Below are 24,888 nucleotides of genomic sequence, written 5' to 3' on the forward strand. Positions count from 1 at the left end.
ACCTCCCCCCAGGAGGAAGCTGTCAGTCAGTCCAAGCTGTCAGTCAGACCAGGAAATCCCACCTTTGGGATTGCCACCAGGATGGCAGAGGGAAGATGCCCACACCACACTCCTGCACCACTTCCAACAAAAACCTTGCATGCACAGCTGATTTTATTTTTCACTGGGTATTTTTGCTTTCAAAGCAAAGCAGAAGCTCAGTGGAAGGGCCTGGCTGAGCCCCTGGACCCCCAGATGCCAGCAGGGCCAGCAGGGTCTGTACCTGCTGGAGCACGTTGCGCTCCCGTAGTGCCATGAGCCGCCTGTGGAGCTCCACCAGCTCATCCGTGTAGGCCTGAAACACAAACAGGGACACATGGAGCTGCCAAAGGGACCTCCCCAGTGAGGATCACAAGAATTTGAGGTCCTTTCAGACATTCTCAAGTTTTCCCTACTTTTTTACTGCCTCCTCCTCCTTCTCAAGTACTGGGGCACCGAGGTCATCCCTTAAGTACAAATGCTCTGAAGGCCTTTTAGTTTTGATTTAATGACAGCCACACCTGTAACCAGCAGCTCCAAGAACTGGGCAGAACCTTTAAGGATCTCAGTGAGGTGAAGTTCACCTTGGTGACCCCTCACTGTGAGCTCCTCATCAGTGGGTTTTCCTAATTAACTCTAAATTACCTGAAAACATCATGTGCATCAGGGACCAAACCCCAGCAATCTACTGAGCAATGATTTCATCTATGTAAGGCAAAATTCTTGGAGTGCACTGTATTCCCAGGTGGTTTTATCTAAACCACAACAGGAAATGAGGGATTGCTCACAGGCTCAACATGTTGATTGTTCTTAGGTAAGAGTGGTTTGGTTTTTTTTCTTAATTTTAGGGTTTTTTAGGCAACAGGTCTGTATCAACAAAATTGATTCACAGAACCAGTGAATCACAGAATGGACACTGCTCTGCCCTCCCTGGAGGCAAGGAAGGAGGGAATTCCATTGAACAAACAAAGGTTCCAACTAAACCTGCAAAGCAGAGCATCAAATAATCTTTAATTTAGAAGATCAAAGCCAGATGAAACTGCCTTTTAATGAAGTGGCCCAGCACTGCAGCAGTGACCAGGCCATTGGTTCAGACAAAGGGCAAACAAACACAACAATTTCAGCATTTTGCCTATGAACACCACCTGGGGCTCCAGCTATTTAATGTACACAATTTGTGCAGTGTCACTCTCCAAAACCTGTCCTTTCAACATCTGGTTTTTGTTAAACTCAAGCTTTTACCCTGCTGAGACAGAACAATGAACAGGCTGGGCTGATTCAGGTGGTTTTGTGCACAGTGAGGCCCAACCATCCTGTGAAGCTCAGCTCCTTAATCAGAGAATCCTGGGGTGGTTTGGCTTGGAAGGGACCTCAAAGCCCATCCAGTGCCACCCCTGCCATGGCAGGGACACCTCCCACTGTCCCAGGCTGCTCCCAGCCCTGTCCAGGAACATTTCCAGGGATTCAGGGCCTGCCCACCCTGCCAGGGAACAATTTCTGCCCAATATCCCATCTAAATTTCATTTTTTCAGTGGAAGCCATTCCCTGTGTCCTGTCCCTCCAGGCCCTCATGGAAGATCCCTCTGCACAGGACACACCTTGTCATACGTTCCCTTCTTCAGGATCTTCTCTGGCTTGTTACAAGACTCTGGGCTTTTCCTTCCAGATGCCTGAGGGCAAAAGAAACCAACAACAGGACCAAAATGAGCTCAGGAAACATGGGGGTGTCACAGCAGAGAGCTGGAAAGGGAGGAACCACCTGTCAGCTGAGGACAGCAACAGGGAAAATGGGGTGCAAGGAAGAATTGCCAAGGCAGGGAGCAGGGGAGGGGGGGAGCAGGGGAAGGGGGGAGCAGGGGAACAGGGGAGGAGGGGAGGGGGGGATGGGGAGAGCAGGGAAGGGGGGGAACAGGGGAGCAGGGGAGATGGGGAGCAGGGGAAGGGGGGAGCAGGGGATGGGGGGAGCAGGGGAGCAGGGCAGGGGGGGAGCAGGGGAGCAGGGCAGGAGGGGAGGTGGGGAGATGGGAAGCAGGGGAGCAGGGGATGGGGGGAGCAGGGGAAGGGGGGAGCAGGGGAGGGGGGGAGCAGAGCAGGAGGGGAGCAGGGGAGATGGGGAGCAGGGCAGGAGGGGAGGTGGGGAGATGGGAAGCAGGGGAGCAGGGCAGGTGGGGAGCAGAGGAGATGGGGAGCAGAGGAGATGGGGAGCAGAGGAGCAGGGCAGGAGGGGAGCAGGGGAGATGGGGAGCAGAGGAGCAGGGCAGGAGGGGAGCAGGGGAGATGGGAAGCAGGGGAGCAGGGGAGATGGGAAGCAGGGGAGCAGGGGAGGAGGGGAGCAGGGGATGGGGAGAGCAGGGGAAGGGGGGAGCAGGGCAGGAGGGGAGCGGGGGAGCAGAGGAGCAGAGCAGGAGGGGAGCAGGGGAGATGGGAAGCAGGGGAGCAGGGCAGGTGGGGAGCAGGGCAGGAGGGGAGCAAAGCAGGAGGGGAGCAGGGGTTTCACACCTTGTTGTTTGCTGGGGGCAGCTTCTGGCCAGGAGGTGGCTCCCGGCTGGGCGGGCACGAGTCGGCGCTGTTGTCACTGTCACTGTCACTGAGGCTCAGTCTGAAAAACCAGCAAGCAGCACAGAATGAGCAGCAGCAGCAGCAGCAGCAAACTCAGCAGCAGCTGCCAGCTGAGCCACACAGAGCTGAGTGAAATTCTCTTCTTTAGCACAGACTGCTGCAGTGGCTGCTGGCAATCTCCAGTGAGCCATTCTTCCCCAGGGAGCTTTAGGTGACACATTAGAGCAGAGTTCAACTCTGCCATTCAATAGGCCCCTAGAACAGCTAAGCACCACCTCATTTCACAAACAGCAGCTGTTCAGGAATTCCTCCCAGTGTCACAAAGTACCTGCAGGAGAGGCTCACTGATAGTTCTACAGGCAAAAAAAGGATTTTGTGTTGCTGCTGGTGTAACCTCTGAGATTTCCTATTTATTCTTATTCTCTTTTGGCCCTACAGATATGGCAGGTATCCTGCCTGTGGTGAACTACACTGGTTATCCCCTAAAGGTCTACAAAAATACCCTTCAAATTCCCTCTGTTATTGTTTCCTTGATGATGACAAGTGCAATAATGGATATTTCTTGTTTTGGTAACCACCACCAGAATTTCCAACGTGCAGCTGCTCTCTGGGCCAAGCATTTGGGTTCAAATATTCACTGAGACTCCAGGTTTGGGCAGTAACAGCATTTCCTGAGGGAAGAAAGTGAAGTTCAACTCTTCCCAGGGTGTGGAGCAGGAAACAGCTGTCACTGAGTGCAGAGAGTGGAGCAGCCAACACAGGGAGGGCAGAGAGTGGCTCCTGAGCCCTGTCAGCCCCAGAGCAGCACACCCTGCCTGGCCCCACAGATGCCCAAGCTCTGCAGATCAAAGGTGTCACACTCCAGCAGCTCTGCAGACATCTGAGGGTCACAATTAGGTGACAGGACTCAGTCACTGACACCTGCCAGCTCTGCTCAGCACCTCCCAGTGCCTTCTCCTCTTTGTGCTCTGGAGCCAACCCTGCTGCCACCACTGTCACAGACATCTTTGATGGAAAATCCTTTCCTTAGGATTTTTCCTCCTGAGAAGCTGAGAGGCCTCAGGAATAAAATGTAAACAATGGTTATCTGCTGCTGTGGAATGCAACAGGTGCATCTGGGATTGGCCTCATGTGGTTGTTTCTAATTAATGGCCAATCACAGCCCAGCTGGCTCAGACAGAGAGCAGAGCCACAAACCTTTGTTATCATTCTTTCCTATTCTATTCTTAGCTAGCCTTCTGATGAAATCCTTTCTTCTATTCTTTTAGTATAGTTTTAATGTAATATATATCATAAAATAATAAATCAAGCCTTCTGAACCATGGAGTCAGATCCTCATCTCTTCCCTCATCCTCAGAGCCCTGTGAACACCATCACCCACCACCTCTGTGCTGAGTGACCCCACACATCTGCCCCTTGATTCCTCCCTGCAAATGGAGAGCAGCCTGAAATGCAGAGGGTAAAAAGCAACCCAGCAGCCCCAGCTGTGGATTTGTTACCACCTGGAATCCCGGCTGACAGGGTTTGTTTTGACTGCTGCCTCCTCTCCTGAGGAGCTGTCGTCATCATCCGACTCCTCAGACTGCAGATCCTCCACCATGGAGCGCAGGGGGCCTGGGCACAAGGACAGGAATTCAGCACTGGGGCAGAGCCAGTGCAGATCCACCCAGCCAAACCCAGCCCAGATCCACCCAGCCAAACCCAGCCCAGATCCACCCAGCCAAACCCAGCCCAGCTCAACCCATCACAGCCCCAACCCAGCCAAACCCAGCCCAGCCAAACCCAGCCCTGCCCCACCACAGCCAAACCCAGCCCAGCCCCAGCCCAGCCAAACCCAGCCCAGCCCAACCCAGCCCCACCCTGAGCCCTGTGACATGGGACTGGCAAAGGACACCCTGTGCAGCAGCTGAAGCAGAGCTGACAAACTTTACAGCTCCCTCCCCTCCCAAAGGAGAACAAAAGGACATTTTTCATGCCTGTGGGGTTGATTTAAATGTCACTGGAGACAGGAGCAGCACAGTATTTGCTGCACTTGGAACATTTACTGTGTTGCCAGTTTCCCTCCCTGGGTTATCAGTGGAGGGATCTGAGGAAGGAGCTGTTACACACTGGCAAAGTGATGAATGGCACATTTATAATTTTTAATAAAACATAGATGAGATTGGAGGAGAACTGTTCTGGTGATTCTACAGACATTTATAAACTGAGGCAGAAGCCAAAGCCAAAAGGGAAAGAATCAAATCCAGAGGGATTCCCTACTCATAAATTAGCTGCCAAAAGAAGAAAAATACTTGTCCATGATGTTACAACATTATTGCCTTTTCTTGCTGAAGCATCACAACTCCAACACATGGCTGCATGCAAGAAACTGTATTATTATAGTGCTGGAAAAGCACATTGAATTCTCCTGAGCATTTTAAGGTTACACAAGGAAGGTTTTAACAAACTGTTCTTGCAACACACCTTGACTGTGGTTCTGAGATGGCTCGAAATCAGAGTCAGAGCTGGAGTCGGAGCTGGAGCTGGAGTTGGAAGGGCTGGACTGGACAGACTTAACCCCCCATAAAAGGGAAACAAAAGAAAAAAAAATCTTAATCTTTCTAATCCAGAAAGCCAGAGCACAAAGCAATGTGAGGCAGGAGCATCTGAGCACTGTGCAGCATCCCCCATCACTGAGTACAGTTCTTGGGGTTACAGAAAAAACCAAATGTGAGGTGAATAAAAACAACATTTAGGGAAGTCTGGCAGGATATGGCTCAGCACTCCTGGGAGCAACATCAAACCCCTCCACACCCTGAGGTTCAAACCCCCCAAATGATGATATGGAGCACCTAAAAACCATTTAAATTAAAGCCCTTACTTTGGAGTGTGACAGATGAGCAGCACAGAACCTACAACTACCCAAACCCTCTTAAAAATTGGATTTATTGTAGCCACCAAGGTTCCCTTGAACCTCAGACTGATCACTGACCATGGAGCACAGAGTCAAGGAGTGGGTTTGGGTTGGAAAGGACTTTAAAGATTATTTCATTCAAACCACTGTCCCAGGCTGTCCCACCTGGCCTTGGGCACTGCCAGGGATGCAGGGGCAGCCCCAGCTGCTCTGGGCACCCTGGGCCAGGGCCTGCCCACCCTGCCAGGGAACAATTCCTGATTGCCAAGATCCCATCCAGCCCTGCCCTCTGGCACTGGGAGCCATTGCCTGGCTCCTGTCCCTCCATCCCTTATAAACAGGGATATAAAAATAAATAAAACAACAACAACAAAATCCCTGCATCTTTCCTGCAGGCTCCTTCAGGCACAGAAGGACACAATGAGGTCACTCCAACACTTCTCCAATGAACAATCCCAATTCTCTACCCTTTTCCTCACAGGCATGGAGATGTCTATCTCAACTAGATCAATGACTCCAAAATTAATTCTAAATTATTATTATATCCTAAACCCAGCTGTTTACACCAGCCTGAGTGATCCACTGGCTCTGTTTAACTGTGAAAACAGAGACCAACCCAACCCTTGTGCCCCAAGTTGTGTGCCAGCACTTGGCAGAAACAACAGGAGGATCCTGTGCAGTAGGAGTGAGTGAAGAGTTAATGAACTACTGGTTCAGCTGCCAGGAAGGAATTTTAGGTAAAATTGGGAAATTTTGATCACAAATCCGATACTGGCAGCAATCACTGCAATACCCTTGGGGACCGCCAGAGGGCAGAAGAGGCCACAGCAACTCCCTCTGCCCCCAAGCAGCTCCTAAATCCCCTAAAATGGGGTTTTTTGCTACTCAGACGGGTTCTAGTTTAAAGATTCTCAAAGTACTGTAATATCTTGTCTTTTTAAAAGTAATTCCCTGGAAATCAGCATTTCAGTTTCACTCTTTTGTTCCTAGGAATCCACTTACTACTCCTGATGCTGAAGAATCACACATAGCCACTGATAAATAATTTGACACAGGAAGGGTTAATACTATAAAAACCTTGAGACAGGCACAAAGAGGCACAATCCCTGCCCTGGTCCTGCTGGCCACACTGTCAACCAAATATTGGCAAGATTTTCATTATTTCACTGTAAGAAGGGGGGGGAAATGTGTCAAAAATGGTATTAGAACCCTTGGGAAGGGTTCAGGAGCAAAGGAGAATCATTGAACAGTTCCAATGTCAGCTCTACTGGCACACTGCAGCAGCCCTGGCTGTTTAGGGAAATTCCAGCATGGAAGTGGAGAACAGAGAGAACAGAGTGTGCAGAGGAGCCCTGGCAGTGCCCAGGCCAGGCTGGACAGGGCTGGGAGCAGCCTGGGACAGTGGAAGGTGTCCCTGCCATGGCAGGGCTGGCTCTGAATTATAGTTAAGGTCCCTTCCAACCCAAACCATGGTGGGATTTTATCAGTATTTTCAAGCTAATTGAGCACAGCTCTTGCATCTGACCCAGAGCTCCAATCCTACATCCCTCATTCCTGGTAATCTGCAGGTCTTCCCTTAAAATTCCTTAAAAATCCCTTAAAATTCCTTTAAAATCCCTTAAAATTAACTTAACAGGAGCTAAGCAGCAGCTGTTGGAGATAACCAATCTCTCCTTTTGCCATTAAGGCCATCAGCTCTTTGAGAGGAGGATGCAGATGGACACACTCAGTGACTGTCACTGGGATGTGAGCAAAGCAAAAAGCAACACTGCCTCCCACCCCTGCCTCCCCCTTTTGTCAGCACTGAGGCAGCCAAGCATGAGGCCAGTTCAGGGAACTGCACTTGGTGGGGGAAGGACAAAAAAAAGAAGTTAAAAAACCCCAAAAGAATAAAGGCCAAGGAGCTGAAACAGCAGGAGAAGCTCTGCAGTGTCCCCCTCTGAGCAGGGCTGCTCCTCTGCAGAGATGTCGGCTGGGAGGCACCGCGGAGCTGCAGCCCGGAGCTGTTGCACAATGCCCTGGCTGCAGCAGCAGAGCTGATTGAGGAGCTTCCAGCCCAAACCCTGCTCACCCCCAGCTGCTCCCTCACTTGAGGGATGTGGCTCCCACCGGCCCCACAGGGCAGCGCCGGCAGAAACCCCGGGGCAGGAGGCAGGAGGCAGCGCTGGGGACAGGGACAGCCCCCAGCGTGCAGAGGATCAGAGCCTGGGGCTGCTGCCAGCGCACTCTGCAGCTGTGCCTGGGGCTCGGGTTCCACAGGAGCCTCGGCCACCACTCCCTGTCTGTCACACACAGTGTCCCCAGCAGCCAGCAGGGGCTGGGCTAGCGAGGACACACATTGGGGCTGGACACTGGGGCAGGGGACAAGGGGGCAGGACAAGGGGGCCGGACAATGGGGCAGGGGACACTGGGGCAGGGGACACTGGGGCAGGACAAGGGGGCAGGGGACACTGGGACAGGACACAATGGGGCAGGACACAATGGGGCAGGGGGACACCGGGGCAGGGGGACACCGGGGCAGGGGACACAATGGGGCAGGGGACACAATGGGGCAGGGGACACAATGGGGCAGGGCCACACTGGGGCAGGGGACACACTGGGGCAGGGGACACACTGGGGCAGGGCACAATGGGGCAGGACAATGGGGCAGGACAATGGGGCAGGGCACAATGGGGCAGGGCACAATGGGGCAGGGCACAATGGGGCAGGGGACACGGGGGCAGGGCACACTGGGGCAGAGCCACACTGGGGCAGGGGACACACTGGGGCAGGGCACAATGGGGCAGGGGACACACTGGGGCAGGGCCACACTGGGGCAGGGCCACACTGGGGCAGGGCACAATGGGGCAGGGCACAATGGGGCAGGGGACACACTGGGGCAGGGCACACAATGGGGCAGGGCACAATGGGGCAGGGGACACACTGGGGCAGGGGACACACTGGGGCAGGGGACAATGGGGCGGGGACACACTGGGGCAGGGCCACACTGGGGCAGGGCCACACTGGGGCAGGGGACACACTGGGGCAGGGCCACACTGGGGCAGGGGACACACTGGGGCAGGGGACACACTGGGGCAGGACACCGGGGCAGGGCACACCGGGGCAGGGGACAATGGGGCAGGGGACAATGGGGCAGGACAATGGGGCAGGGGACAATGGGGCAGGGGACACACTGGGGCAGGACACCGGGGCAGGACACACTGGGGCAGGGCACAATGGGGCAGGACAATGGGGCAGGGCACAATGGGGCAGGGCACAATGGGGCAGGGCACAATGGGGCAGGGCACACTGGGGCAGAGCCACACTGGGGCAGGACAATGGGGCAGGGCCACACTGGGGCAGGGCCACACTGGGGCAGGGGACAATGGGGCAGGGGACAATGGGGCAGAGCCACACTGGGGCAGGGGACAATGGGGCAGAGCCACACTGGGGCAGGGCCACACTGGGACAGGGCCACACTGGGACAGGGCCACACTGGGACAGGGCCACACTGGGACAGGTGCTCAGCCCCACTGTCACAGGCTGGGTTCCAGGGACAGCCTGGCAGCACCACCAGCTCACACTGCTGGGACCAGAGGGGATGGGGACACCTCAGGGACAATGAAGGACACTCAGGGATCTGCACAGTCACAGGTGTGCAGGCAGGGGTGCACATCTGGAATTGCAATGTGGGGTTGCTGAGCACTGCTGCACTTTGGTAAAAGGCTGAAAGGAGAGAGGAACTGCCTCTTCTTAATGCTCCATGTGGAAATGTATCCATCTGGGAAGTCAGAAAATCCCAGAATGGTTTGGGTGGGAAGGACCTCAAAGCCCATCCAGTGCCACCCTGCCATGGCAGGGACACCTTGCACTGTGCCAGGCTGCTCCCAGCCCTGTCCAGCCTGGCCTTGGGCACTGCCAGGGATGGGACTTCTCTGCAGAGTGAATTAACACTGCCCAATAAACTCCTCTGCTGGGAGTCCTGCAGGAAAAACCCTTCCAGATAAACACAGCAATACTTGTTGTATCACAGTGCTGATGAAATCATAATACAAACTGTCCCTAGAAAATTCATCTTAATAAAATAAACCTTTCTTAAAGTGGTCAGGAGGAACCAGTTCCAGAATTCCCATGACATTATCCTGTGAACCCTATTACAAGATATATGGCTCCTTTTTAACAAATATACAAGTGAAAAGTAGCAAGAGTTTGGATTTGTCTGTTCCTTCTTGCATTTTTTTGCCTTCTTTTGGAAAACATTTTTTAGAAAACAGAGGATGAGGAATGTTCTCAGTTGTAAAAAGGAAAAAAATATTTAGACAGCTTTTAAAAATAGTAGTACAAGAACACAATTTGTTTTATGTTTCACAACACAACTTATTTAGATTTAGTGGCATGTGGTTGTATTTTGAGCTTCAGCCAATGGCACATTTCTTACAGGCCACGGCAGGAAGAGGGGCTTTATTTACATTTTAATACCAGGTTTTTTTCATTACCAAAACTGAGATGATTTCCTTCTTTTCTGGAGTAAGATCCCATTCTAAAACACTGCCATCATGAGCAGGCAGAAAGTGTCCCTGTATCTCTTGTGGCTCTGGAGATGTCACTGCAAGGGATCAATGAGGGACCATAACCTTAAACTCTGACTTTCAGCTGACTGCCTGCAGATAAATCTCAGTAAGTTTGTATCTGAAACAGGAGCTAAACCACACAGGAGGAACAACATTTCATATTGACTGGAGTTTCAAAGGAGAATTTTATTTGAGAGGCAAGCCAGCCTAAGCATTTACCAATCTGCTGCTCTATCTTCTCTGAGAGATTATTTTTAACACCATCCTTCCACACTCTGGTAAAGAATAAATCCCTACTCACCTCTGACTTGAAAGAAGTTTCATCCTCTGAGTTTGACTCCTCCATTTCCACAGGCTTTTTGATCTCCTTGGCCTCGCTCTCAGATTTTACCTTTTCCACTTTGGCATTCATCTTCTCCTTGGTTTGTTTCTTCTCTGGATACGAGGAAGACGAGGTTCTGGGAGATGTCCCCAGGATATTCTTTACCCCTTTGGAGCTACTCTTTTTTTGTTTTTTGGCACTAGGCTTTGGTGACTCCACATTGGAGGGCCTCTTGCTGGAAGACTTTAGCTCCGGCTGTGGGCCCCCCTTGGGAGAGGTGTTCTCCAGTTTGGTCTCCTTCACGGCCAGTTTTGGTTCCTTGAAAGCAGCTTTTGGAGGTGCCTTCTCCTCCTTAGGCAGTTTGTTCTCAGTTGGTTTTCTGGAGGAGTCCTTCAAAGGCTTGTTCTGTTCTCTCTCAAGGTCTTTGGAGGAGTTTTTGCTCTCAGAGTCTTTCCTTGGCCTCTCCCTGTGCTCCTTGGTTACTTTATGTGGCTTGGATGCTTTGCTGCTTTCCTTGTTTGCATCCTAAAATTCAGCAACAGAAACATGCAAGCTGGGTATGAAACTGCAGCTCTGCACAGAATGATAAAACACATCCCCATAAATCACATGGCAATGTTTGTTCTGTGCAGAAATCCACCCCCACGTGCCCAGGTAAACATCCCCATTTCCCTCAAGCTGCTGCACACAAACTGGCAGTGAGCACTTCAACATTTAGGAAAAGATGAAACATGTTCTGCTTCTTTCCAGGCTCTGTCAAAGGTCTAGAAACATCTCCAGATGTTTAATTCAGGTTTAACCTGAATGCAAACACAGATGCAGCTCTCAGGGCACCCTGGAGGAAGGGAAGCAGGAGAATGTTATCTCTTTAGCAACTGGCAATTTTCACCAGAGCTCATCTCAGAGCCCTTTATTTCTCTGCTGTATTTTCCAGGGTTTAATTCCTGACCAAAATTAAATCAGCCACTAACAGGTAAGTCATCTTCATTCTGTTTCATAACATCAGAAGGCAGAACTGAAGTGCCAGAGTGTTCAGGGCCCTGAAGAACATGGCTATCAGAATTGAATTACACTGGGAAATGAATTGTTGTTAATACCTGTGACTGTTCAGGCTGATACAGTGCATGTAATCTGCTCCAAAACACATTGCTTGGGGATTGTTTCCCCCATGTAGGATTATACAAAAATAGCTTCAGTACATAAGGGAAAAAAAGAAAAAACTTGAGGTTCTTTGGAAGTCTCAGGCCCTGGCTACTGCAGGACACAAACACCCAGTGAAGTGTGTTTGAGTTCTGTCCAGCACTGCCCTGAGCACAGGGAAGGGCTGACTCTCCACTCAGCCTTCCTGCCAAGGGGGGGCAGGGCATGGCAGACAGTGAGAGAGCCCCAGAACCCACCCTCAGCATCAGGGACACACAAGCAGAACCAGCAGAGAGGATTTCATCTGCCTTTAAGGACGATCCGATTCACCAAAAATTCCCAGTCTGGCACATTTCATTTTCTTTTCAAAACTTCCCTGGAGAGAAGTCTATCAGATGATGAAAAAGCCTCCTAGAGGCTTGGGAAGTTCCAGACCATTAACTACTGAACTGCAGAGTACAAGGAGGTTCAGAATTAGCAGCAGCCAGGAACAGCTGCTGAACAAGCTCTCAGCAGCCTGGCCTGAAAGGCTCCCTCACCTCAGGCTGACCCAAACATGTGCTGCACTGACCTTTGACCCATGGGAGGGTTTGGTCTTCTTGGGATCAGAGAAGGCAGAGAGAGGTATTGTGGGCAGCATTGGATAATCAGGACTTGGCCTTGAAACAGTCTCTGCTCCTTCTGGCATCACCATTACCTGGGAATAAAGAGGAGGGAAATTATGTCTGCACAAAGTCTCACGGACTATTAACTATTAACACATGATTATGTTAAGCCACTTGCTCAATTAACACACCATTCTTCATCTTTGCAATGTTTTTTTCCTTGCCTGCTTAAAGGCCATAAAAAGATATTGTCTATGGAATGCTCAGTTTCAAGGCAACTCCTCAAATACAGAATATTAAACCCACAAAAGTGAAAGGCAGCAATGCAATATCGAGTGTCTTTCCCAAAGGGAATGCCAATATTCTGAGCACAGGCAGGCAATAAAGCTCTGGACAAGAACTGTGTGTTCTGCTGCAAATGCTCTTCCCCTGAAAAAGGCTAGGGAGATAAATCTGGAAGGAATGAGCAAGATTTCCTTGGTTTTAGGAAAAGCTGAATTCACTGTTTCAGGGGAAAAAGGAAAAAAAAACCAGGGCTTGGGTCTCTCCCTTCACAAAATCTTAACACCAAGCACTGAGCTCCATGGAACAATTCCTTTCTTACCTTCCCTATATTGTCAGGTAATTCTGTGGAAAATTGCCACCAGAGAAAAGGCATCAAAAGTGATTAACAGCTGAAACACCTCAGTACACAAGGACTAAAATACCACACTGTGAATATCCTAGAGAGCAGATGATGTTCCAGCCATCCTAGGGCTGAAATGAGCACCTGCCTCTCTCTGCCCAGCACAGGAAAGCACTGGCACACAGTGAACAGGAATCATGGAGTGATCAGGGTTGGAAAGGGCCTTAAAACTCATCTTATTCCACACCCCTGCCATGGGCAGGGACAGCTCCCACTACCCCAGCTTGCTCCAAGCCCTGTCCAACCTGGCCTTGACATCCTCTGGCTCATTAAAAGCTTCTTGCGCTTTGTGGTTTGCACTGATTTGCCCAGCCCCTGCAGTTATTTGAGGGTCGTCCTTTAGTCTATCACTACTCATTACCTTCCCTGGGTTCAGCTCCTGCAGCAACCCATACTCTACTGGGCCTTTTAGAGAATATCTACTTCCCTCCCCACCCCAACCTGTTTTCACTCTACATTGTCCAATTTTTCATTAATTTTTTTATTATCTAAGCCACAAGTAGCTGATGCCAGGTTTAGAGGTCATTTATTGCCCAGGAAGCACCAACTACTGAGTTAAAAAAATCATAATAAGGAATGGTTTGAAAGTCTCTCTCTTTCCTTGAGCTCTTCTGTATTGACTCAGCTCCTGGCACCAAGGAAACATCCAGAGCAGATCCCACTTTCCAGAGGGGTTTTCTGCTTTGATATTAATGCTCACATTTAAATTGACAAAAGAATTGTCACCAATCACACACCAACAAAGGATTTGTTCTACTGCAAGTGTTGCAGCCCTACAACCACGAGTCAAAACTGGCTGGGTCATCTTTTAAATGAATGTAAAAAACTGCTTGAAGGCTGCTGGCCTTAAAGAAACCTCAGAGCAAAACAAGCCCACTCCTTTCAGGATCCCAAAGTGGGCACTTACCCCTCCAGCCCTGATGAGTTTGCGCCTGAATTCCTTGGTGGGGTTGTTGAAAGTCAGCTTCTCACAACGAAGGTGGTTCACAGGTGGGTTCCCCTCCAGATTTAGGAACAGGTCATATGTGAAACAAACCTTTTTGGGCTCCTCCTAAAAACAAGAAAGGCTTTGGGAAACTGGAAGAAGCTTGGCAAGCACGCTAAGCCTGGGGATGCGAACAGTCACTCCTGAAAATCCCAAATAAACCACCAAGTGCTGCATTCATGGAGTTTTTCACCATGAGATCAGAGAGCTGGAAATTAAACTATTTGTGCTTGAGGTTAACATTGCTCATCAGGAAGTCAGGCATGAGGCTTCTCACTGCAAAAGCAATGCATGGACACAGATTTTGACTGAAAATTGTCTGCTTAAAGCTGTTCAAGTCTCCCCAGAAAAGCAGATTCACAAGCTTTATGCACTACTGTTTTCACCAAAATTCAGATCCTATCTCCTTTGGGAAACAACTCTAAGTATCAATATTAAGAAAAGCATAATCCTTTTTGAGAGAAGGAACAACTTCTGAACTCCCAGCATCTCTGCAGGCACCGAGAAAAGATGAAAGGCAATGGGAAAAGGATGGCTTGGTTTGTAAAATCCTTTTCAATATGCATATTGCAGGGCCTGAATGGGAAGATATCCCAGGCTTTTGAACTTTGCAAGGGCACTTTCAGCCAAGCAATCCAGAGTTTGTTTGAGTGCTGGGGGGATCATCTGCGCCTCACTGCCTCTGTTCCACCTGCTGCGTTTGCAGCACAGAATGGAAGAAATCCCCCCTCTTTTTCCCCCCCACCTCCAAAATTGCAAATACTCTTCCTGTGTATTACAAATCTGGACAGGCAGGACACTGCCTGATGTTTCTTGCAGTTTGAATTTCCAATGTGCTGGGAAGCCCAGCGAGGCCAGCAGTGCCCTGCACATTTCCATCAATGCATCCCACGTGCCTCATTCCCTGTGCAGCACTGAGCAGCTGCACAGCAGTCTTTTCCAGAATTCCCTTCCAGCAGCTCCATTTCCTGGTGTAGTGGCATTGTTGGATGGGAACAGGCACTGCAGGCTCCCAGCTCCAGCCATTAGGTTTGCTGAAAATAGGTTGAAACAGCTTCAGACCACCCCAGTTCCTGCTGTTTGCTGCAGAGGCCATTCCTTGGACAAACTACACCTCTAACAATGCAAAGGGTGGTAGCTACACCTGGTTTACATCAAAATCAGTACCCTGAGCTCATCTAGGGTTTCATCAAGGAGTTGAGGTCTTGGATCCTCACCCTCAAACAGAGGCAGGCATCAACAGACACAGAGAAGAGTCTCAGATAAACGTGCTGCCAACACCAGGTATTCAGACCCTCTTTTGATAAAGTCCTGAGGAATCCACATGCTCCTGAAAGGAGTTTACTAAAACAGATACATGGGAGGAAAAAAGAAAAATCCCTGCAAAATGCAGTGCCCTGTCATTTGCCTGTTTTCCATGCCTGTTCTCATTAACTGAATCATTAGCGAGCTCTGCGTGTGCGCTCGCTGCAGTTCAAACAGCAGCTGCACAGGGTCCCTCAAAGCCTAATAAACTGAAATGAAGGATGAATAGAAATCCAAATGTGGCCTAATAATGGCTTCTAAAATGCTTTCCCTGGTTTACAGCAGAGTAAATAATCTTGGCTCTATCAGCAGTCGCAGGCTTTGGTCAGGAGATGTTTTGCCATCCCATTACCAGCTCTGCTTTGTCATTTGCCCATTTGCTTTCCAAGCAGGAGGGAGGCAGCAGATCCCTTTCCCTCTCACCTTGGCTATTCCATTTTTTTGGTGCTTTTTTTTTTCACAAGCACCAGAATATTTCTCATGTGTCTGTTGAATTTTTTGTAGAATTAAGACACTTTTTTTAATGTGATATCCTCCAGCTCAGAGATCACAAGTGCCCTGGGAATGAGCCCCAGCAGAGTGCCCTGATCATTAAAATCTCCTTTGTATCCCCCAGGCCATAAGGAACCCCCCACCCCCCCCCCCCAGTGAATAGCTGAGATTACAGCACTCCTAAAAGAGCCACCACAAAACTCTCAAAGCAAAAAGCTGCAAATAAACATTCTTTCCTTTACTGCCCTCACTGCCCAGCTAATGATTACAGCTCAGGCCACTCCAAAGCTTAATCCATCCGGCTCTCCCTAAAAGGTTCTTCCCCCCAAACAACCATCAAGGGGAAGAAGGGGGGGAGAAACCCAAGGAAAATCTCTCTCAATTGACCCAGACCTACCCATCCTCTGACTTTAAATAAAAAGGCTGAGCCCACAGTGCCACACTTCAAAGCCTTTCTCAATAACATGTTGGGATCCACACATCCTGCTGCAACTCACAGGAGGTTCTTTCTCACCCTACAAACTTTGTTCAGCCAATCCTACACACCCTTCATCTGCTCCTGCTTCGGCAGCAGCTACACAAACAAGGCAAGCTTTGCTCTTAGAGAATTTCACCTTCTGATGTCAAACAAACAGAAAAACTGACAAGGGAAGAGACTTGGCTGCTCCCAAGACCATAAGCTTTTCTAAAGGGCCCTATATCCAAGAAAAGCTTTAAAAAGGGTGGTTCCCAGCTATTTCTAACAATTCCCATTTCTAGATGTGAATTGTTCAGATTCAAATTCAGTGGCTCATTTGGCCATGAAATGGTTAAGCTGGGGCAGGGATGGCTCAGCAAGGCACCTCAGAACCTCATTTTGCATCTGCCCCTTAAATGCAGGATGCCAGAGAAGTAAACTCCAAGTGAGCAGCACAAAGCCAGGGCTTTTATTTGCAGCTGCTGTAAACTTCCCTTCATCCAGTGAATCCCCCAATTCCACCTCCAATCTCCTGAGCTGGGTACATTAGGTTTTATTTTTACTGCTTCCTGTCTGCACCGCCTGCCACTGAGCTCTTATGAGCTCTGAAGCTGCTTTATTTTTCCTTTGAGTTCTGAAGTAATGGGTTAAAGTTCCTTTGGCACTTTTTTTGTAAGAGCAGGAATTTTTTAAAGTCTTTTGTTAAAATTTCCTTGTCTTGTTTTTAAGGCAGGGTGTGCCCTTTGCCACTTAACACAAATCAAAAGAATTTCGCTGGTAGCGTGCGCATAAAGCTCATAAATCACTTTTAGAAAGCCATAAAGCAAAATTATCTCCAAAAATCTAGCACACCAAGGAAGCAGGTTCATGGTTATTCAATAACTACAACATCTACCACCACTTCCCTCTTGCCATGGATCCAGCCTGACACAGGCATTGATCCAGAACGTCTGGAGAAATGAAACCCCTGCCCAGGCTGGTCCAACCCGTCTGACTGGTCCTGGAGCAGCTTCCAGACAGGGCATTGGAGAGGGAATAGCCCAAAATTCAGATTTGGAAAGAATCAGCCTTATGTTCCACTCAGGAATCCATGAATCAATCTTATGTTCCACTCAGGAATCCATGAATCAATCTTATCTTATGTTCCACTCAGGAATCCATGAATCAATCTTATCTCCAGGGTGAAGCATTTAGGACTTTCCTCCATCAGACACTTGTTACTTAGCTTGAAAATCAGATTTTTCTAATATATATTTTATTATATATATGTATATAATGAGTACAATAATTAATTGAGTATAAATAATATAGATTAGTGTAAATACATCTCTTTATCTGCTCACTACTCCAAGACAAGCACTTAATAATCTTCTAACTCTTACAAATACATGATATGAAGCTGGCATGGCTGATAAAGGTTCTGTCTTTGCAAACACAGCCTTGCCACACACTGCAAATAAAATATAAAATATAAAATAATATAAAATATAAAAAATATAAAATACAAAATAATATAAAATATAAAATATAAAATATAAAATATAAAAAATAAAATAGAAAATTTTATATTTTTATAAATATGAAATATTTATATATTTTATATATAAAATATATTTTAAAATATAAATATATATAAATATATAAATATATAAAAATAAAAATATAAAAATAAAAATATAAAAATATAAAATATAAAAATATAAAAAATAAAAATATAAAATATAAAAATATAAAATATATGTATGTATTTTCAGCATCTGGAGGTGCCTATGGATGGCCCATATTGAATGGCCACTCAAACACACCCAGCCCAGGGTTTGGCCCTGCTCAGATAAAAGAATGGGTAAATGAATAATCCAGCCTAATTTCTGACAGAAAAAGGTAAAAGCAAAGATAACAGCAGCAGGACCAAAGGAATTGCTGCAGGTTTGGGAAGAAGATGGTAGAGGACAGAGCTAAAATGTTGCCCTCAAAGGGCAGACAAAGGGACAAGTTTCACTCCTCCTTGCCCAACTTTCAGCAACACTGAGTAAACTCCAACAGGCTGAAGCTGCTCAGCCTCTCCTGAAAGCTGTGCACATCCTGCCCAAAATGGCAATTTCATAAAATCAAATGTCTCCTGCAAACACAGGCTCTTCAGCCATCCTCAGGAGCAGCTCCCTGGCCAACAGTTGCCCCAGCCTTCCCCAGGGGTATTTCCCAGGCCAGTCCCTTCCTGATGGCACAATCCTGACACCAGTTGTAGCTGATCCTGTTTCACCTCCCCTGCCATATGTGCAGCCCACCTACAACGTCTCCGCTGAGTTCCTACTCTGATACACAAATAATTCTCCCCTTTTCCAATATTTCTCTCTATTTGTTTTCTACATCACCTCTACAAAGGTTGCAGAAGGGGTAAAATATGCTTATTTTTCTTTTGAACCTCAGTGGAAAAAATCAAACGAATTTCTCAGCTTTCTTTGCTTATCTCCTTCTCACTAATAGGAAAAGCCCAAGTTCCATGTATCCATTATGTAAATCCTGGAAGGCTTTTATCTCTAGCACTAATATTAGGAGGTAGCATCTTTAAAGAGACTTTAATACAACATCTTATCCATGTTGCATTCATATCATCTGCCTTATATCAGAAGAACATGAAAATCTACTAGACCTTTAGCTTTGTGGGAAGGATTGATCTAATTTGATTAGGATGCAAAAAATGTCACAGGGAATGAATACCAAAGCCAGACCTGTATTACAGCCTCCAGATTACAACGTGTACCACTAGAAGAGATTTATTTGGAGACAACAATGAAAAAAAAAAGCCTCCAGACTGTTGAAATTGAGGGGGAGAGGGAAGGGGAAGAGCAGGAGAAAAACAGCAACGCATTTGTTGTAGCAGGTTTGTATCGATTCGAGCAGCAGAAGCCACTCACAGCAGCCCTGGTTCCAGGAACACAAAGGATTTGAAAACAAAAATAGCACACTAACATTTCCAGTCCAAATGATCTGCTGGCATTAGCCAGCTCGACTTGCAAAAGCTTTATCAATCAACCTGCTGAGCCCCTGCCATTTGTTTTTCAGGATCAGTTACAGCAGCAAAGGCTCTGCCAGTGGTAAAGGAGAGCGCGAGTGCTGTGGCTGCTCAGAGCCCCCAGCTGCCCAGGCTTGCTGCAATATTCCCAATTTATATTCTGCAATTCAAATAGCAGAGCTGAGAAAGCGCTGCTCATGGAGGAGCTGGATTGCAGCACAAGGACAAACACAGGCCAGCAATGCTCACAGAGGGTAAGAACAGGCTCTTACACCTTTTTCACACTCTGCTGATGTCTCCCCACCCAACAAAAAGGCACCGGGTCTGCTGCTCCAAACACACACAATGATAACAAAAAGGGAGTTCTCCAACACAAAGAGTCAATGGGCAATTTTATGCCGAGCTGGTTAAAAAAATCCCTGATGAAGTTAATTAAAACAGTTCTTAGTGAAGCTGCTCCTTCCCAGAGCACAGGTTGGTATTTCTTTAGCCAAAGCAAAGAGCACACGGGCTCTGACAGCCAGCATTTGTCATCCCAGTAACAAATCAGAACAGGGAAAGGAAATGGCTAAGAAAGAAGCTTAAATTGTGGGAAAAAACCCATTTCAGCCAACCATGGCAAAGATCAATCTCCACAGCCTGGCTCACTCCCTCTTGAAATCCTTTCTCTTCTCACCTTCACAAAGCTAAACATGCATCAATAAACAAATCCCAAAGCCTCTGCAAGTCTGGCTTCAGCTGAGGACACACAGCAACAAAAATGTGTCAGATTGTGAGGAACATATGGCCTCAAAACCCACCCAGCTCCCCTGCCCAGTCACCTCCAAAGAGCCTTTTCACCCCAATCCCAGAAGCAATCCATACCATGTACTTGAAGAGAATCACTCAAGGATGAGTCCCCAGTGCTGCAATCAATTCACAATATCTGCTGCACTCCCAGCAGCTGATCCCCACCAGTGTCAACAGGTTACAGCAATCAAAGGGAGAACAAGGTCTTGAAGTAATCAAGACTTTATTTGGTGTTTTAACAGCATCTTCTTTCATCCAGGAGAACACAGGCTGTATCCTAAACCTTTGCTGTTCCTCCTCCCCTTTCCCTATCTTGTTAATTTTTACTATATCCCAGTCTTTGCACTCCTGTCCTTGTAGAAGTGTTTGCCTCTTATATTTCCTTCAACTCCACTTACAGAAAATGATCAGAGCTCTTAAAATTCCCAGATGGCATCATCACTGGGCAGAGCTGGGCAGAGGAGCCCAAGTGAATATCCTGAGCTGGGAGGGACCCTCAGGGATGATCAGTGCAGCCCTGTCCCTGCCCAGGCACCCCAAGAACCCCACCCTGAGCAGCCCTGGGAGCTCCTGGAGCTGTGGCAGCCTTGGCACCATTCCCTGGGGAGCCTGGGCAGTGCCCAGCAGCCTCGGGGGGCAGAACCTTGCCCTGAGCTCCATGCCAAGGCCTGGCCCAGCTCCAGCTGTTCCTGAGGTTCTGGTCCTGCTCAGCCCCTCAGCAGCAGCTCCTGAGCTCCCTGCAATCCTAAATTAGTTCATGGCTGAATTTGAAAACACATCTTTGTTCCAATGATGTGCTGGAAGATGGAACCTTTTTCTACCTTTTCCCTCAATCACTCCTTGGCCCAATTAAATAATGAGAGGTGCTGCCTGAAACTCCTTAATTAGCAATTGGTTAATCAGCTTCAAAATGGAAAAGAACTTCTCCAGCAAACATGCAGCTAAAAAACAGGGCATAAATGAGTGTTTTGAAGATCTGTAGCTTTGAAAACAAGTCTGCAAGTCAACCTGTTCTCCTATTTATTTGTCATGTTTCTGAAGACCAAAATGTCAGAAACAAAGAGCCTTCTCCTAAATTAACAGCTCCTTCCATTGTTTCCAGGGAGAACAGAGCCCACCTATTTCCCTTATTTATAAAAACCACCTCTCTGCTCAGTGCTGGGGAACAACTCTGCAGTCACGTGTGTGCAGAAACAATGAGGAGTGATGACCCCAGTGGGTGTGAAAGCAAGTTCTAGTCAGAAAAGCTGCCAGCTCCATACTCCACGAGGAACACAGGAATATGAGGGACAGAGGGAAAAAAGCAAACACAGGAATGCAGAAGATGGGAGCACCTCTGAAAAGACAGAAATGAGGGAGGTCTGAGGATCTGTGAAAGAAACCATTGGAGAGCTGCAGGGAAAAGGGAAGAGTGGGGAATGGCTGGGTGAAAATAAAGAGGAAGGGTAGAATTAAACCACAGTTCAACCCTCCCAGGAATTAGAGGTTCCACTTGTAAGGAATCAGCCTGGAGAAGTTCACATTTTTTGGTCAGGAGTGTAAAGGATCTTGAACCTGACTTAAGCCAACATTTAGTGCAGATGGAGAATTTTCTGCTTCCCATCTAAAACCTCAGAAAAGCCACCAGAAGCAGAACTACTTCAAGCTTTTGAGGTGTTTTTGTTGCACTCCAGTCGTAGTTTGCAGTGTTTGCCAAAAAAGCTGCTTTTATCAACATCATTCTTCTTGCCAGCCCTTTGGCTTACCCTACCCACCCAAAAAAACACTCCCAGGTTTAGGAGGGCACTCAGTCTTGGGTGGCTCACTCCCATTATCTTGGCTTATTCCTCCAGCCCATAAAGGGGGTCAGAGCAGTGTGGTAGGCCAGGAAGGCAGCCCAAAATGCTGATTATTTCCAGTGATACTGCCAGGAGAGCACCCTGGGCTGGACTGGGGACACAAGGGAAGAGCAGACAGATGTTTGTGGCAGGGCCAGGGAAAGGAGGATGGGAGATAAATAGAATGAGGCTGCTCCATGTGTCTGCTGTCAACACACCTGGGGTAAGGGCTGGTGCTCAGGAACTCAGGGGGTGGGAGAGCACAGATTACAGGGATGGGGTTCAACATTTTTGGTTTAGTTTACCTCAGCTCCCTCTTAGGGATCATAAGCAAAACATTAGTTTTTATTTTATGATTTAAGCAGTAATCAAAGCCAGAAACATCCATTATTCATGTTTAACAAAACAATTTAACTGAAACTGAGGTAATATGAACACAAGTGCCCAATTCCCTGTTTTCATAACCTACAGCATGTGACCTCTGTGGTAGACTTAAAGCAAGCAATAAATCCAAATTTTAACTTGCATATACTTGCTGGCAATGCATCTTAAGACTTAAAATATTTAGTGTTTTCTTTCTGGAAGAGCACTGAGTAAGAACAAGGATATCTTTAAGACAGCCCTAAATACTTGGGCTACACATGCAAATGTTTGTCTTGGGCCTCTGCAGATTTCATACCTATACAGTTAAATTGAATAAGCTTGCAAATTCAAAAGCAGATTTTTTAATATATTGAGAATCAACACGGTGTTTACAAATATTTATAGCATCAGTGTCTTATGTTTATTTACTTCCATATGTACATAAAATATTTTAAATGGCTTTAATATCCTCCATGCTAAAGAAGCTACAAGTGGCACAATCTCTGCTCAGAATCTCCAGGACCATCCACTGTCCTGGTATCACCTTTCTATCCAATTCCATTTCTGCCAAAAGCTTTCTTTTGAAGTCTGGCAGGAGCTTCCAACTCCCAGTTAAATTCTATTTATTAGACTAATAAAAAACACACACATAAAACAGTCACATAATTTAGAGTCTTTCTGTCAGGCAGTTTCAGGCTCTGGCACAGCTCAAAACAATTAGAAGACCAGAAATCAGATTCTACCTTGTTTTTGAAGTGCACTTCAATGGGCATAATGAAGCCAGCGTAGCCAGACTCCTCCACCTTGTAGGGGGGCTCCTTGCACACTGAAAGAGAACAAATAAATGTGAGCCTGGAATTCAGCACAACTTTATTTGAGGCAAAAAGGAGCTGCAAGAGGAGAGCTGGGCCTCTGCCGACTCAGGGCACAGTTAAACACTGACCTTTGTGGAAAAACCCACACAGAATAAGATGGTGGCCACAGGCTTGGTTAAGAACATGAAATCTGTTCTTGGCTCCTCCCATGGAACGGAAACATAAAACACTCAGAGAGCTCCTTCCCCTCCTGTGCACCCAGATACAATTTCATTTCTGGGCAGGCCCACAACAATGCAAACTGCCAGCCCAAAGTGCCTGGCAAGGAAAGGCCAAGACCCAAAAGGTGGAACAGCACAGAGAGGTAAACTTTACTTTGATGCCCATATTTCTGAATCAAAACACTGCCCCACACAAGCAGGTGATTATTTTTTCCTTGAAACACTCCCCAGTGCTCACAGTTGGGTAACAGCCACGCTGCAGGTGAACAAACCTGAAGGGCAGGTGAGCACTGCTATTTATTTCACACACAAGGAAACACGAGGAGGAAGGTGAACCAGTTTGCTGTTCAGGTCAGAGCTGCTTAGTGCAGAAACAGCAATTAGAAAAGTTAATTGCTTTTCAGAAATTAATCTGCATGTCCCTGCCTCGGTTCCCCCTGTCCCGCTATCTGGTGTGGTTCATGCTCCTGAATCCTTCCTGTTATCCATTCCAGGATATCCAGTTTGAAGGATTCCAGGATCATTTCTTTGGCCATGAAGTAGCAGCACACACACAGCAGCTGCCAGGAGAAACATGAGAGCCACACAGATATTCTCCCTCTCAGGAACCGGATGCACTCGCATGTAATTTATGCACTACAATATATGTAAATAAAGTCAATTAGGTAATTAGAGGAATTCAGTGCAAATCTTTTGAGTTTCTCTTAAGAATTCCAAGTAATTAATATGATTAGGAAACAGTACATCAAACCTAAAAGCACACAAATTATTTTCTTTTAATGTAGCTGTATTATCCCCTCCCAGCTCTAAGCACTTCTACCATCATTAAGGTGCTGGAAAGCAGCACTCCAAATACAACTGAGAAAAAAGGGCATCCTTAAAAATAACAAAAACCTCTAGACTTGCTTTAACTTGAATTTCATATCAGAACCCTGTCATTTAGAGGGAAAAAATCCCAAACCAAAGAGCAGTGCCAATATGGCAGCAGGAATCTTAAGCCTATCTGCCAAGCAGCCTTTGTTCCTCTGCCACTCTATTCTGACAAATTCCAAGGGCTCCAAGAGCAATCTGCCAGCAGCACGAGCCCACCTTCAGCACCAGGATCTGCTCCAAGAGGGCACCATCTGAAAAAAAAACCCTCAAATACACTCAGGACTAGGAGAGGCACCTGCCACAGCACTGAGCTCCAACCCAGACACGCCTTGGTCAAAGGCACAGTGGCATTAGGAGCAAGCTCAAGGAAGCTTGGAAAACTCAGGGACTGGGAGAAAAGAAACACCCTGGAAAGGCAGATGATACAGCAAAGGCCATGGTTTTGTAGTGCCAGAGGGCAGGGCTGGATGGGGCATTGGCAATCAGGAATTGTTCCCTGGCAGGGTGGGCAGGCCCTGGCACAGGGTGGGTGCCCCTGGATCCCTGGCAGTGCCCAAGGCCAGGCTGGACAGGGCTGGGAGCAGCCTGGGACAGTGGGAGGTGTCCCTGCCATGGCAGGGGTGGCACTGGATGGGCTTTAAGGGCCCTTCCAATCCAAACCATTCCATTATTTTATGTACTACCCCAACACAGTTATTTGTAATAAATGAATTACACTAGAGGACAGGAACTGTAACCCACAGGTTGCATTTTTATTCTATAAATCAGCTTTCAGCTCAGTCCTGCACCTGCTTGTCACACAGCAGTTTTAACAGATCAGTTTGAAGGAGATTTTATCAACACACAGAGCAGTCACACCCTTGTGAACGCTGAGCACCTCTCAGTTCCTTTCCACTGTGGACTCCCACAAATCCCCAATGTCACAGGCTGTCCTAAGGCACCCTGAATGTCCTGCTCCTGAAGCAGTATTGTCAAAAATGCACATT

At 47.7% G+C, this 24,888-nt stretch overlaps 1 protein-coding gene across 2 annotated transcripts in view; it reads right to left on the minus strand.

The window, feature by feature from the left end:
• Positions 1 to 24,888, minus strand: part of MLLT1 (MLLT1 super elongation complex subunit) — a 34,714-nt gene that overhangs the window by 4,259 nt on the left and 5,567 nt on the right. The window contains exons 3-11 of one of the 2 annotated variants that reach the window (XM_071451619.1): positions 22,737 to 22,819; positions 13,680 to 13,823; positions 12,054 to 12,179; positions 10,321 to 10,867; positions 5,041 to 5,136; positions 4,080 to 4,191; positions 2,518 to 2,617; positions 1,617 to 1,688; positions 263 to 334 (exon numbers count right to left, since the gene is read on the minus strand). In XM_071451619.1, coding sequence (XP_071307720.1) covers positions 263 to 334; positions 1,617 to 1,688; positions 2,518 to 2,617; positions 4,080 to 4,191; positions 5,041 to 5,136; positions 10,321 to 10,867; positions 12,054 to 12,179; positions 13,680 to 13,823; positions 22,737 to 22,819 — 1,352 coding nt within the window. The remainder of the gene's footprint in view (positions 1 to 262; positions 335 to 1,616; positions 1,689 to 2,517; positions 2,618 to 4,079; positions 4,192 to 5,040; positions 5,137 to 10,320; positions 10,868 to 12,053; positions 12,180 to 13,679; positions 13,824 to 22,736; positions 22,820 to 24,888) is intronic. The other variant, XM_071451620.1, reaches the window with a different exon arrangement.

The sequence above is a fragment of the Agelaius tricolor genome, unplaced genomic scaffold, assembly GCF_023055355.1.
Source record: "Agelaius tricolor isolate 1412-34295 unplaced genomic scaffold, bAgeTri1.0.p SCAF_33, whole genome shotgun sequence".
NCBI lineage: Eukaryota > Metazoa > Chordata > Aves > Passeriformes > Icteridae > Agelaius > Agelaius tricolor.